The sequence below is a fragment of the Lineus longissimus genome, chromosome 10 (genome assembly GCF_910592395.1).
Source record: "Lineus longissimus chromosome 10, tnLinLong1.2, whole genome shotgun sequence".
NCBI classification, from domain to species: domain Eukaryota; kingdom Metazoa; phylum Nemertea; class Pilidiophora; order Heteronemertea; family Lineidae; genus Lineus; species Lineus longissimus.
This window is the reverse complement of record NC_088317.1, coordinates 11,973,478-11,988,074: the sequence shown is the minus strand read 5'-3', so window position 1 is coordinate 11,988,074 and position 14,597 is coordinate 11,973,478. Positions and strand designations below refer to the sequence as shown.

General features: G+C 40.5%; 1 protein-coding gene across 5 annotated transcripts in view; it reads left to right on the top strand.

Annotated features, from left to right (window-relative positions):
• Positions 1-14,597, top strand: part of LOC135494754 (TELO2-interacting protein 1 homolog) — a 412,060-nt gene that overhangs the window by 33,229 nt on the left and 364,234 nt on the right. For all 5 annotated transcript variants that reach the window (XR_010448433.1, XR_010448431.1, XR_010448432.1 and 2 more), the window contains exons 3-5: positions 437-585; positions 10,145-10,211; positions 12,271-12,422. Coding sequence is in view for 2 of the 5 variants with exons in the window: in XM_064783023.1 (XP_064639093.1) it covers positions 437-585; positions 10,145-10,211; positions 12,271-12,422 (368 nt within the window). In the remaining 3 variants the exon portion in view is untranslated. The remainder of the gene's footprint in view (positions 1-436; positions 586-10,144; positions 10,212-12,270; positions 12,423-14,597) is intronic.

Sequence of the window (14,597 nt, the reverse complement as noted above, 5' to 3'; positions counted from 1 at the left end):
ATTATTTTGGACCTCTTTTAACCCTTTAACTTAAGGACTAATCTCGCACTGCTGCGAGTGCTCAACCAAATTCTGTCGTTACGGCCTGATCTCGCATAGAGAACACGTTAGAACTTGGTTCCTGCTGTACATTTTCTATTAGCGCAACTTCGTCGGACCGGTATGATCATCAAAATATGTCGGACCGGTATGATCGTCAAAATACCTTTAGTCCTTAAAGGGTTTAATTAAAAGGCTTGTGTTCTCTGTGTATCATTCATTATCACTTGGGGACAGGTTCCGTAATTCATTTCATATTACAGTGATGTGAGCTAGTGTGGTGGGATTATGAGGCAGCTGCTCTGTTGATGTTTCTGCGATCTAATAGTAATAGTGGCCAGACAGTCATCTTGGATTTCTTTCCTGACTTAAAAAGATTTTAAAATTTCTCTTCCAGCTCTGATAAGGAATGCATCGGAGTGTTAGATTGTATGACTGATATTCTGAAGAAAACAACCGTCACAAACTGGGAACTATTTCAAGACTTATTCAACTGTCTCTGTCTGCTCCTGAGTTCCCCTGGCCAGGACGTGCAATTAAACCAAGGTAACAGAGTTCTCATTTCAGAAATTTGCTTACATTGCTCTATAAAAGTGCTCTTTGCACTGATCGCTATGAGGCCGGATCATTTGTTCCATGTAACTTGTATTCCAAATTTGTGAGAAAAGTACAGCAAATTTGATGAAAATCATATAAACTAGCAACCACAGGGCAAAATTTTGCCTTTATAATTCATTCATTATTGGAATTTTTCTAAAAAGAGTAAATTGAGAGAATTCTTCTCCTTTTTAAATTTTGAGGTTTGGTCGACTAGAACCGAAGTTATGGGGTTCACAAGTTTGGCAGTTAAGGCCGTTTGTGAACTCGCGGCCTTAGGTAAATACAATGGAAAATGCATTACAGGTGGAAAGGGCCTATGGCACCTATTTTTCTTGAAAATGATAGGAAAACTGTTCTGATTTTGTTACCGAACATGTTTGTGATATGAAAGTTGGCACACCATAGTATTTTTTCGTGCCGAAGATGATGCCGCACACCATTTTTTGATTGGACGCCAGTTTTGAACTTAATTTGCATATTTAATGAGCTAATTCGCATAATTTTAATGGTTATCAGCATTTATTCCACTTACAGTGATAACATACACAATCACCTGACAAAATAAAAACAACCTAGGGTGATATTTACATAGTTCATGACCCTGACGCATATTTTCCATTTTCAGTTACAGTTTATAAATCCAAAATGGCCGCCAAAATTTCAAAATGGCCGCCAATACTACCGAACACAGGAATAACCGGTACCAAGGCATGTAATATATCAAATCGAAGCTAATGAAATGAAGAGAGAGAATAAAACTATTATTATCGCGTCCCAAGATGAAAATAGAGATGGCTGCCATCACAAATTCAAGATGGCCGTCATCGCCGGACACCCGATTCAGTGATTCATGCCAAAATTTAGAATGACCAGAACCATAGCGTGTGATATATCATTTTGAAGCATTTTTAAAGCAGAATGATCTTCTTGCTGTTTTAACTGCTCAAAGTAGAAGAGAAGATGGCTATCCTCTGAAATTCAAAATACTGTCAGCTGTAGCGCATTTGTGTATTAGAAGAGCCACGGAGAACTGCTAGCAAAAACTTACAATCATTAATTCTCATCAGTCTCTACATGATGACCTACAGAAAGCTACCACTTTCTGTAGGTCTTAAAGCCTATATATGCCTGCTGGATTAGATGCACTTGGGAATGGGATCCTCCACCTCCTTCCCCCTGCAGTGGGTTCTGGTATGCAGGAGGAGCCTATTGCAAGAACATCAGCTCGGATGACGTCAGCTATATCTGGGTTTGCAGGTCTTACAAATTCTCCGACCTTCCCTGCAGGTTTCAAGAAGTTGGCTGTCACACCGTCTTTGGAGCTGACTTTTTCTATGCATCCTGAAAAGATAAGCAGGAGATATCTGAACATCAACTGAGTGAATAGGATCCGAGAATAAATCAATGTCAGCTCAAGACCAGTTTTCTTGTGATTCAATGTCTTCATCTAAACTAGTACAGTGTATCTAACTATCTTCACATTCATTTAAAAATATTTTAAATGTAAATCTGACAACTTACCTGGATACCAATTTTCTACATAGGCTACTGCAATCCATTGATTCGGTTTGAATTCTTCTGTTGGTGGCTCTGGGCATTGAATTGCTCTCTTGGTACGCTTGGTCTTAGTCTTGGTTTGTTTATTAAGTGTCTGTTTCTGAGCAGTTGTCCCTTTCTTTCGTGCACGTGTAGCTGCTGCCTTCTTTACAAGTCTCTTTGCAATTTTTTTCTCAAGTTTCTTTGCTTTGAACAGTTCATCATGAATCTGAATTTTGACAGACGTTTCTTGTTCCTTGTGTTTTGCGCGAAGTTTTTTGCCATGTTTTCTTGCAGCTTTCCAGATTTTCTTCCTATGTTTTTCTGACAGATTTTTAAGCCACACTCTAATTGCACATCTGTTTCTTTTCAGGATTTCCACACTACTGTGGTAGTGCAGAGAAGCATTTGGGCGACGCCTGATACTCGAGTCATAGTCTCCAAAATGGTGCTCACATCCCAGGTTATTGACATGAGCAAATGTAGTCCGCTGTAGATCTATCTCTGAGGGTTCAGAACCATACAATCCTTCCGGTAGAAAGTCTGCTAACTGTTTATCGATGGTCTTCACGAATGCAGCACAGATCAATTTCAGTACTCTACACACAAGGTCGTGCTGTCCCTCAGGCACTTTGAAAACTCTGTCAAACAGAAAATCCTGTTCAACTGGAAGATTCGCATCACCTAGTAGCACTGAAGGGTCCGTAGATCATCTGTGAAGCAAATTTATCAAGGGCTGAATCACCTTATAAAGTTCAAGATATTTCACACTCTCTCCTTTCTTAGTGCCAGTGAGAATCCAATACGGCCTGGTGACTTTTACAAAGATTATCCCAAGGGCGTGGAGGAGCGTCACAATAATGTCACATTTCAGATCAGCAAGAACGGCTTGAAGTTTCTTGTTAGGCTTTTCAACAGCTTCCAAAACCTTGATGAAGTCTGAGCGATGGGCAACAATTTGTGCTGCTACTGCGAATAGTCCATTAAATCGGTTGTCCTTGTAGCTTTTAATACAGGATTTTATATTCTCATGTTGACAGTGTGCCTCCCATTTGTCACACAACCCAAGGTAGTCCCCCTCTGGCCCGAATATTTGGGATGCTGACAGTGCTATCCGCTCAACCGCAGGTTTGGATTTCCAGTCTTTGAACATGTCCTTTCCTTTCATTCCAAGGCCATGACCAAGTTCTTCTGAAATTTTCAGCTTCAAGAGGCTTCAGTGCTGCAACTGTATTGGAATGAAACCCCAAGAGCACATGCACACTGCAATGAAAACTGTGGACAGTCTGCTGGTCCTCATCCGTTTGTAATGTCTCCTGCTTCCATTCATTAAGAAGTCTATTGCTCTTTTTCTCATTAGCGGCTCTGTCACTCATGAAATAAGTTTTTTTAGTCCATGCTCCTCAATAAAGGATTCTGATGTCAGACCAGTGTCATCATGTGCCTGCATTTCAGCTATTTCCGTTAAAGCGTCCTTTGAGGTACCAGCAATAGCCTCGCCTGTCTCGTGGGCCACTCTGGTAAAACCAAGGCTAATGATATCTCCGGAACTCAGAGTGATGGAAGTGTCCAAAATTTTCCTTTTTTTACGAGTCGTTCCATCTTTGCACAAACCCCAATTCGTACTCTCCTTGAGCTGCTCCGCAATAAAGCGTTTGGCTACATATTGACCTTCATCTGCTATGGCTCGTACAGTAGTAGGATTTGGGACATCAGCTTTTTGAAGGTGTCGACCTGCAATGTATTGGCTCACACAGATGATAACCTGTGGTACTTTGTCATTTGCCACCTCTAAGCCAGTCAACTCCATTACACACATTCGAACATTTTCACTGTAACAACCAGACTTATCCTTCAAGTCAGGAAATGTCTCGTGCTCAGGATCGTGGACTGATTCAAGGTACATTATCTGATCATCTTTTTCCTTCATTTTTTTTTTCAGTTGTGTGTTAGTTTCTGTGCTGTGTAGGCCCAATGTTCTGTTTGATTTCAATATTGCTACCTTCCGTTTGAAATGGTTTCTGGATTTACGTGCTTTGATTAGTTTGTTTTTCAACTGTCCTACAGCATTTATTTGGTCATTTAAAAACTGCTGATGAGCAAGGGCCCCGTCTTCTGTCAGTTGCTCTAACTTTACAGTGAGTCCTGCAATTTCATCATCTTTTTCACGAAGTTCTTTAGAGGTTATCTTAAACTGTTCAGCCCTAGTTTTCGCTAACTTGTCTCTTTTTCTTACATTCCGAGGATTGAAGTGACCCACTATTTTCTTTATTTTGTTGTAGTCCTCCTTTAGTGTTGATATTTTTGTTTCTAGTGTACGAATTCTGCGTTGCTTTTGAATTATTTCAAAGGTCAGTTCATTTTTTTGCTTCATTGGTTCTAGCTCCGTATGTCCATGACCTCTGACGGCTCTGTGTGTTCTATCTGGCAGTTGTACTTCCCCTACATCAACCGTGTTAACATCGGATACAAAGGAAACTTCCTCGATGTCTGGCTGTGAATGATTGTCCAGACCATCATCACCACCACCTGCATCAACATAAACATCTACTTTCCTGACAGTCCGGAAATCAAAGAATGTATCATCTAGTTCATTTGCTTTTTCTTTCTGCTTTTTACTGAGCAAAGTTTTCCTTTTTTGAAATAAAAGATCTACCCTTTTCCGCCCTTTCTCTAAGTCTGCCTGGCCTCTGTTGGCCAAAGGACAAAGTTTCTCAAACCACTCAATGAATACTTTTGTGAGTAAACCCTTCACTTTAACATACTTGTATAGTTCAAATAAAAGCCCCATAGTGAAGTGGTCAAGATCCATAGGCTGAAGGTCACTGCTATGAAGATCCTCAATGGTGATCTTTGCAGCCTCAGTATGGGCTCCGAGGTAGGTCTTTTCCATTTTCTCAGCAACCATCAACAGAACACAAATGGAAGTCTGAAAGGTAATAGGTAAACTGTTTATTAAAGTTAAACAATATAAGCACTGAGCTTGTTTTCACTCCTTTCCCTTAGTTAAATGGATCACCGGATACAGCCTGGAATTCCACTGCCACAATTATGACCTGGGAATCTATCCATTGAACCAAGTCAATGGAGAGACTAGCCTCCTTATGTAAGGCAATCTCACAAGCTGAACCTGAAGCCCAACTGCCATCATGTAAACCTGCCTAAGCTGGTACAAGATGGTCTAACTAAAGGGCAAGTGATCCAGTTTTATTTCAAGAATCATTCTAATTATATAGTAATGTTCTCCTACATTAATTACATATTGGCCCAGAAAGGGTCAATTAATGCTCAACTTATTTAATGCACACTAGGAGAAGTGATAATGAAAATATTGTACACCATACCAGTAAATATGATCAAGTAATGTTTTAATAAATAGTGGGTTAATAACATCTGGTATTGGCTCAGAAAGGGTCAATACTCAATTCATTTAATAGATGGCATTTGGAAATCATTTAATTGTAACACTAAGAACCCTCTAAAAGATTCATCAAAAGCATCAAAGGTGTGGAGAATTGAATTAATGGTTTAAAAAGTAGAACCATCTCATAAATTGAATTTCCCGCCCTCAAACGCAATGAAAACGAAACCCAATTAACTTGTCAACATGAGCACATGTCATGCAACGAAGTGGCCACGAGGTGCTAAATATAGAAATTTACGACGTCACTGCCAATCAGCGCGTCGCTAGAGATCACGTGACAACACATCGTCATGGAGCGTGACGTCATTGGGAATGTTCGGGAATGCTCAATAGTTAGGACTCAGAATTTGTGCGGAAGGGATATTTCATCCAGTTAATCGAGGGGGTAAATCTTTACCAATTTTTATGATCAGGGTGTCATTTTAAAATATGGAATCTCTATTTTGATGGCAGGTAACTGCGTTTGAGTCTCTCGCAAGATTTAATGGATTTTTTTAACATTTTGTTCACATCATTATTGCTCCGCTTTCGAGCAGCCGATCATTTTCGCAATTGCGCCGGAGTTAATGTCATACCTTATTCTGATTGGATGGAAAATTTCATCTCTATTGGTACATCAGGAGCCCCTCGCATTTTCAATCGAAATTTGGTGTGCGGGACATCTCGGTTCTACGGGACCGGATCGTTGAAAATGGCGTCTTCGAGATGTAAACAAACCGATGACGCAAGTTCAGCTTGCGATTGTTACTGCTACGAGCGGAATAATTCATCAAACCAAATATGATATGAAAGTATATTATCGACTTTATTTCATACATATGATTTTAAGCACATTGAATGATAATTTACGGAACCAAAATCATTTACGCATAGCAAACTCTCGCGGCTCTTCTAACATGCTCAAATACACACAGCTGACTACAGTGCGATACACGCTACGTCGCGGTTGCTATATAAACGGTTTCTGAGATACAAGGTAAATAAGAATGTTAATTTTTGCCTTTTAGTTCCAATATCACCACCAGGTGGCTGCCTACAGCCAAAATGGCTCGCCACATGGCACTCAAACTTTCAGAATTCCTTAAATACCAGTTAAAGAAGCAAACCCTGTAAGTTTCCTGAAGGGAAATCGAAGAAGGTTCACAATTCACCATATTTAGATTTTTTCGTGAAGTGGCCCTATGAAAAAAAGGTTGCAAAAAGGGTTAATACGGAATTGAGCCATGAAAGTCTCTTAACCACAGAGATGCTGAGAGAATACTTGAACCATAATGTCATTTTTCTTGGAGGGCGCATGGAGAAATCGCTCGGCGAAAAGGTGGTAATTTCACTTTTTGGCGGCAAAAAGCGCCCTCTGCATGTGCGCCTTAAGTGAGACGCGGTAATTTTCATCCAAGTCAAAGTATAATCTATCATAAGTGCGTAAAAGAGCTTGGCTCACTTAACGCGCAAGTCACATGACCCCTGGGAATGTGCATAATTACGAAATGTAGTGACTTAGAGCACCACCTATGGGTTGCGCGCTACCTATGGGTTGCGCGCTAAGTGAGCCCCCGAAATTTTCCCGTTTTTGGAAAGTCAATACCCAATAGACTTACACAAATGAAAATCTATGTGGCTCACAAAGGGCGCACAGAAATAACAGCATTCGAAAACCTCATTTTGACTAATTTGCCATTTAGGGCGATTTTGACCCCGATATTCCAGGAGCCTCTCCAAAAAAAGCGGACCCTATTGAGGATAGAAAATGTGATTTTTGTCCATTACCAACATATAGCTACCAATAAAAAAAGTTGGGGACAAATCTGAGGCGGTCATGAATCACCCTTTGATAGAAATCTGCCTGACTCTTATAAAAACTGGCCCTTAAGTTCAAACGTTTGCCACCTGGGCTCAGCCGCAAAAGTCCTTCACTCGATCGTGAAAATGTTTGGCTGCTGATAAATCTAGATGCCTGTGCAAGTTTCATTAGATTTAGACGATAATATATAAGTTAACAGCTTAAACCTCCTCTTTCCACCTGATAAGCCTCAAGAGTCAACCCCTGACCAAGTTGACTCTTTTGCATCTAATTCCAACTAACAATGGCCGAGTGAAAAAAAAAGAGGTTTTCTATCAGGAAGAAAGCATGAAAAAGAAGAAAATAAAGACCTCATTTAGTAAAATAATCAAACTACTACAATGCAGAGTGCAGAGTGTGATGAGTCCACACCTTAGTTAATTCACATGATCAGTTTCTGACATGTGACCATTCACACTTGGATTACCAATAGACCATATCCACATGTCAATAGACCATATCCACAACTCCGTGGATATGGTCTATTGTTTTTACTGAGCCGATCGCCAGGACCCGAGGGATGTGGTTTTCGACACGTATCTCCGAAACTGCCGCACGGAACGACCTGAAATTTGGTTAGGTTACGTTTCATAACCTGCTTACGAACAACGTGTACTTTATTTTTGCAGCCGTTGCTTACTTTTTTAGTTTTCGGGTGATTTTTGATGAAAATCGCCGGTTCTGAACCGTTCCGGTAATAGCACTGCCTCCCGCGTTTTTACCGATTAGGCAAGTTGCTCAACGTTGATCTGTCCCGACCTGAACAGGTGGGAGGATACCCGCTACATTGAAGAGCCAACAGACATTTCGTCTACGCATTCTAGACTGGGCGAGTGTGAATTTTTCGTGATTGTAATCGCCCTCAAATTTGTGTTGAAACACTGCATCAGACAAAATTAACTCATCAGAGGTCAAGAAAAGGATCTTAAGAATATATATTCGCTGTTAGTTTGGGTGATTATAGGGAGCACTTCCATCTTTTGAGGCAAACTTGTCATCCGAAAGTTTCCAGATCCCGCAATGGCGGATATACATTCATAAAAAAATTACGAATTCGGGCAAGTTTCATCAAACTGTGCGCCTTAAACACCTAAGAATGTCTCAAAATCACCCAGACTATACACATGAGATATACCTTCACTGAAAATAATTGCTAAAACCTCGCTTAACGTGTCGCGAGTGCTGAAAGCAACAGTTTTGGAGATCGTTTTTCTGTACATCCTGCTCACTCCTGTAGAAATGTACAGTAAAGCACGTATACACGTGCAGTGTAAATGGACACACGAATGTACACACCTTCTGAAAATATTGTCAGCAAAGGTGATAAGTGTTTGTTCTGAATTATGACAATGAAATTCATAGACTATTAGCAGGTAGTCAGTGTCTGTTGGTCTGAATAATGAATGATAAAACTTCTGGTGAAGTTAGAATATTTCCTCGCTCTGTTTTACAGCCTGACGCAGTGACGGGGATGATCAGCATCTGTTCTGTTCTGCGACCGCATCGGTCACGGATATAGGAGCCTTGACCACGAGGAGCTGATGAGGCAAAGTCGTATAACCGTCTTAACCTTGACATCGGTGCAGTGCTGAATTTGCCGTCCGAAGACAAACCAGTATAATATTCCAGCCGTATTTCGTTCTTTTCACTGTAATACTTTTACTTCAAAAAGACTGAATAAATAAACCTACTGTGGCAGTTAGTTTAAAAAGATATTATTGCATTTTACGTTTTTACTCTTAGTGCTGATCGGTCATACCCCTTGGGCCTGGCCGTAACCTTGCATACTGGTTGTCTCGATGCCGTATGCTATGACCATGTATATATCTACTGGACTGGTTTGTTGCACCATGTCGAAGGAATTTTATGTAGAGATCAAGACACTTCCCTCGCATCACAATCTACACCTCAAAAGAATGGTTGTAAAAATCCTTGCCATGATTCCCGGTTGCCCCTATGTTGTGACCATGCATGCATCAATGGCCTGGGATGTTGCAACCTACACTTCAAAGGAATGCGAAGTCTAAATCACATTTATTTTTTGTCCCCAGGTTGTGACTTTCCTAACAGCAATTGCAGACCATATCCCTGGTGATAGTGTTTTGTCAATGTCATCTTAAAAATGAGCACCAGGACAAAGCACCAAAAACCTGCCACTTAAGATCAGATCAGAAGTTACCTACGTGGTGCCAGTACCCACAAGTGCATGATTGACACCTAGATCATTTGAAGAAAAAATTGGCAGCAGAACCATGTGTGCATGGAGGGAGGTATTATAATATAAATACTGTGGAGACGCAATGTATTATTGGTCGTCCCAACATTGGGAGCTTTCATCCCCACCAGCCATATCAGATGGCCAACTGGTTTCCCTCACTCGACCAGAAAACTCATCAAAAGATACGAAAGATGTTGAGATTCAGATTACATTTGCTTGTTGTCTGCTGGATTCTGACCATCCATATGCTGAGTTGTTGCAGTCCCAGAACCATCGCTAATTCTAGTATTTATGATGCACCTACTGTCACAACCTAATTCAGCTGGTTATTCAGGGTTATTTGCCTCTGATTTATCTGGTTATATCCTGGTGCAAACCTAATTTCTCAACATGACAAAATACTTTCACCAGGGATATGGTCTGCAATTTGCTGTTAGGCGAATTGCCCAATACTAGTTATTGAATGTAATCATTGTTTGATCCCCAGGTTCAGAAGAATGGAAGATTGCTATTGTTGGTTGTCTCATGGCTTTGATTTCACAGTCCTCTCTTGGGTAAGGCTCTTTACGCACTTATTTCAAATCATGTTCTGTTATTGCCTAAAGGTGGCTTGAATTTTCAAAACAAGAGATAAGTCAGAGCTGATAGTGTCCTTTGTAATGGTCACTAGATCTCACATGAACAAAATTTATTGAAAAATTTCCAGGTTTACTTAAAAAATCAGGGATGAGTTGGTGCTTGAATCTTTTAATCAAAACATTTATGAGAATGATGGAATAGATATATATAAAAACATTACTTTCTAATATTTTCTATGATCTTGTGAAAAATATCAAAAATGAAATCTGCTGACGTAATCAAATAGAGGTAAGCCTTCTGGAAGTGATTTTAATGCTTTTTCTTAAGTCTAGCGAGATGAACTCCAGGAGAAGATGATATTCGAGGAAATCCTACTTCGATCTGAGGAATATTCTTGGGATGGCTGTGATTCTTTGAGGGTGATCTTGAGGAAGTACATTCTTTTGTCACAAGAATGGAAAAGTAAAAATTATTGATTTATGAGGAGCTTGTTGGATTCGCCTGAAAATAGTGCATTTTTAGCTCACCTGGGTGAGCTTATGTCGTCACGTCTGTCCGTGGGTCGGTCGGTCCGTCCGTCAACAATGGGAGCGCGTTTGCTCACTATTGAGTGTAGAAAGTTGAAACTTGGTGTGAGGATGTCTCATGACAACACAAAAATCATCGCCATTTGACATACTTTCTTGGCTCCAGGTGGCCATCTTTGAAAACCTTATTTTGTCAGTATCTCATTAACGCTGATGATGATGAGACTACATGACATAATGGAACCTCTATTAACTCTTTCAGTGCCCATGATTTGGGCATTTTTGGGCATTGTCACTACCCAAAATCTCACAAAAATAATTGAGATACACTCATCAAAATTCTTCAAAACCTTTGTCTTTACCTCCTGTTTCAATAAAACAGCAGTAATAAGTAGGGGCATACTAGGATTATGTTCTAAATTTTTTTGAGGGAGTGGTATTTTTGGCCGATTTTCACCATTTTTCACCTAAAATGAGGGGTGGCAAACCCCACCCCACCCTCTCAGTCGAAAAAATTATTCAATTTGGACGCCCCAGGCCAGAGAAACCATATGAACCACATTTGAGTAGCTGGGGACATCTGGTGTCGTCTGGAGGAACTAAAATACCTTAATATTTAGGACGTACATGTACGTCCTTGGCACTGAAAGAGTTAAGGACACCCTCGGGACTGACAAGTGCTTTCCTTAATCGAGAGCTGTCCTGATTAGAGAGGTCAAATTGAATGGAAACAACCAATTAGGGACCTAAATTAGTGTCCTTAATAGAGAGGTGTCCGCTAACAGAGGTTTCACTGTATACTGGTTTTTGATTTGATCTACTCATGAAGGTCACAGACTGGGTAAAAAAACTCTAAAATTTCAGCGAAGGTAGCACATTTTATCCTTAATTGTCCTAGACTCATCAAATTTGATATGTAGACACTTATTGGAAAATCTGTACATGTCAACAATAAAACTCAGGTCAATGTGACCTACTTTTCAGGTGTAAGTAGGTCAGGTCATAAACTCAATGTCAGTTATATCAAGAAACCTTCACTGTGTGATTCTCAAAGGTGCATCATTGATTGATGTGATGAAGATTGACATAGAGGTATAACATTTTGACCTTGACCTAGTTTCCATGGTCAGAAAGGTCAAACTCTAAAATTCCAGTGAAGTTGATATGTTTCACCACTATTTGTCTGAGATTCTTCAAATTTTATATGGAGACACCTATTGGGCATCTGTACAAGTTGACCAAATTTTGGTCAATTGGGTCTAGTTTATCAAGTTCACAGAGGTCAACCTCTAAGAGTGCCATTGACAGTGTCACATTTTGTCATATCTAAAAGTCGATTTAACCTCCATATATCATTTCATCTGCAACTAAATGATTCCCAGGTGAACGCAATGTCCCCAGGACATTTCGTTATGTTTATGGATAAGAAGGAAAATGGGGTTTCAGTTTAAAATAAGTTATTGTTTTGTGTTGCGCGGTTGTCAAGGTTCATGTGCTACTGTTTCAGTGTTCTGACCAGTGTGTACCAGGTGGAGTTCCTTCCTGCACTGGGCCATGCAGTATCCTCACTACTCACTCTCACCCAGCATGAGCGATACCAGAAGCTGAAGGTCTCTGCCATAGAATGCCTATTGGTGCTTGCTCAAGTAGACGGGAAAGGTCAGTCAGAAAACTCCTTCTAACATACTTTTCATATACGAAACTGAATCCTGTGGTCTCTGGGGGGTGGGGTTCAAAGCTGATGACCATCTCTCGGGTGTAGTCTGATACCTCAGAAATCCCACTCGTGGTTTTTTTAGCTCACCTGTCAGGTGAGCTGATACGATACCGCGGCGTCTGGCGTCCGTCGTCGTCGTCGTCGTCGTCGTCGTCGTCGTCGTCGTCCGTCGTTAACTTTTGACAAAATCGTGGCACGTTTCTTAACCGCTTGACCCAGAAAGTTCATACTTGGTGTGTGGGTACCACAAGGCAAGACCTTCCATCAGAATGAAAATCAGCGCAATTTGACTGCTGGTCTGCCATATAGGGGGTGCTCTTTGAAAACCTATTTTTGTCATTTTGAAGCTTATGGTTAAAGCTAGAGCGATGACAATTTTATGGTGGGTGTATCTAATAAAGGTACATCACATATCACACAGGTTTTTGATTTGACCTTCATTTCAAGGTCACAGAGGTCGAACTCTAAAATTTCTTTGATCATGGCACGTTTTTTTGCTATTGGTCATAGACTCTCTAAATTTGATATGTAGACACCTATTGGGCATCTCTACATGTTAACACAGATTTTGGTCAGTGTGACCTACTATTCAGGTATAAGTAGGTCAAGGTTAAAAAAGCCCATTTTCTATATTCCAGCAGATTGAAGTTTGAAGTGAAGTTTTAGAGGTCGGCCTGATATAGAGGTTTTGATATTAAATAGATTAATTTCTTTTCATATCACTAGGTGGCGGTATTGTGCAAAAATGTCAGTTGGCACATTGCCAGCAGTTTTGAATTTCGCGGTTCGAGGCAATCCGTCGGGGTATCCCAGATGCGCAGTGTTGTACTACGCCACTAGATCTGCATGCTACAAGTATGGAAGACAGCCATTTTATGAATTTGAAGCGAGACGAAGAAGGAATTAAATCACCTTGAATCAATGCTAAAACTTAATCATGCGCTCCTCGGATGAGGTCGTATGTGTTGATTATTCTTGTGATTGGTTTGAGATGATTAGTTTGTCCTCATTGCCGGTTGTTTTAGAAAATTTTGACTGTGATTGGAAGGTAAAATTAGAAACTTGTCACACTGTTCTTCGGCTTGGAATGGGGATAGTCAATGCAGAGCCAGTTGGTACAAGCTGCCTTGCGAATCGGGTTGGCGTAATAATACTGTGAAAGAACAATAAAATGATGAATTGTAGCAGTGTGTGTCAGAAATTATGTGATTTCCATTGCATTTGACGATCCCAAAGTTTCGAGAGTATGGCAAAATGGCAGCTGCCGTCATTGGAGATTAGCGTCAAGCCGGAACCTTTCGTTACAATGTGGGCTTTTAAACACAAGTTAATGGTTTATAATCACCCAGACGCTACTCATTAGGGATCACGTCCAAAGTCCGCACGCGAATATTCGCTGCGCGAATCGGGGCGAAAATTCGCCTGGTCGAATATCGCCACACTCATTCGCCTCCAAATCGCTCCCTGCTTCGGCGATTCTATTATGATCAGGCGAAAATTCAGACTGAATAAAAATCGCAGGCGAAAATAATAATCGCGCCTAATTCGCTCTCACCAACCATCGGAACGAAGGGAATATTAGAGGCCCATATGTGTTGTAGTATGCGTATTCCGACATCAGCTGATAGCAGACCGAACAAAAACACAAACTGGAATTCCCGGTCAACCTGACTGCAGTAATCATATACATCACATCTATCCACGAGGAGCTGCACAAATTTGGCACAGAGGTTTGAGGTTCTTAGTATTATGGTATGTATTCCGAAGGATTGTGACGGAATGTACCGAATCATACAGCTAATCAAGCTAATCAAGATCGTTGTAGTATCCGGTTATCCTAAACAGCGTCCACCAGCGCCCACCAGCGTTCACCAGGTTTAAAGTCGGGTATAAAGTCATCAAAATAAAATTTTGTGGCCAAAACGTAATATGTACACCATAAAAAATACATTTCCTGAAGATTTCATGCTTATTTCGTTTATGACCATTAGATTTTACTTTGATGGCTTTAATGTATGTATGTGTTTAAACCTGGTGGACGCTGTCTAGTATGACCCGATTTGTTTACGTGACTGCACTTTGCCGCCAATAAAACAAGACGAAAGTCGTTGCAAAAT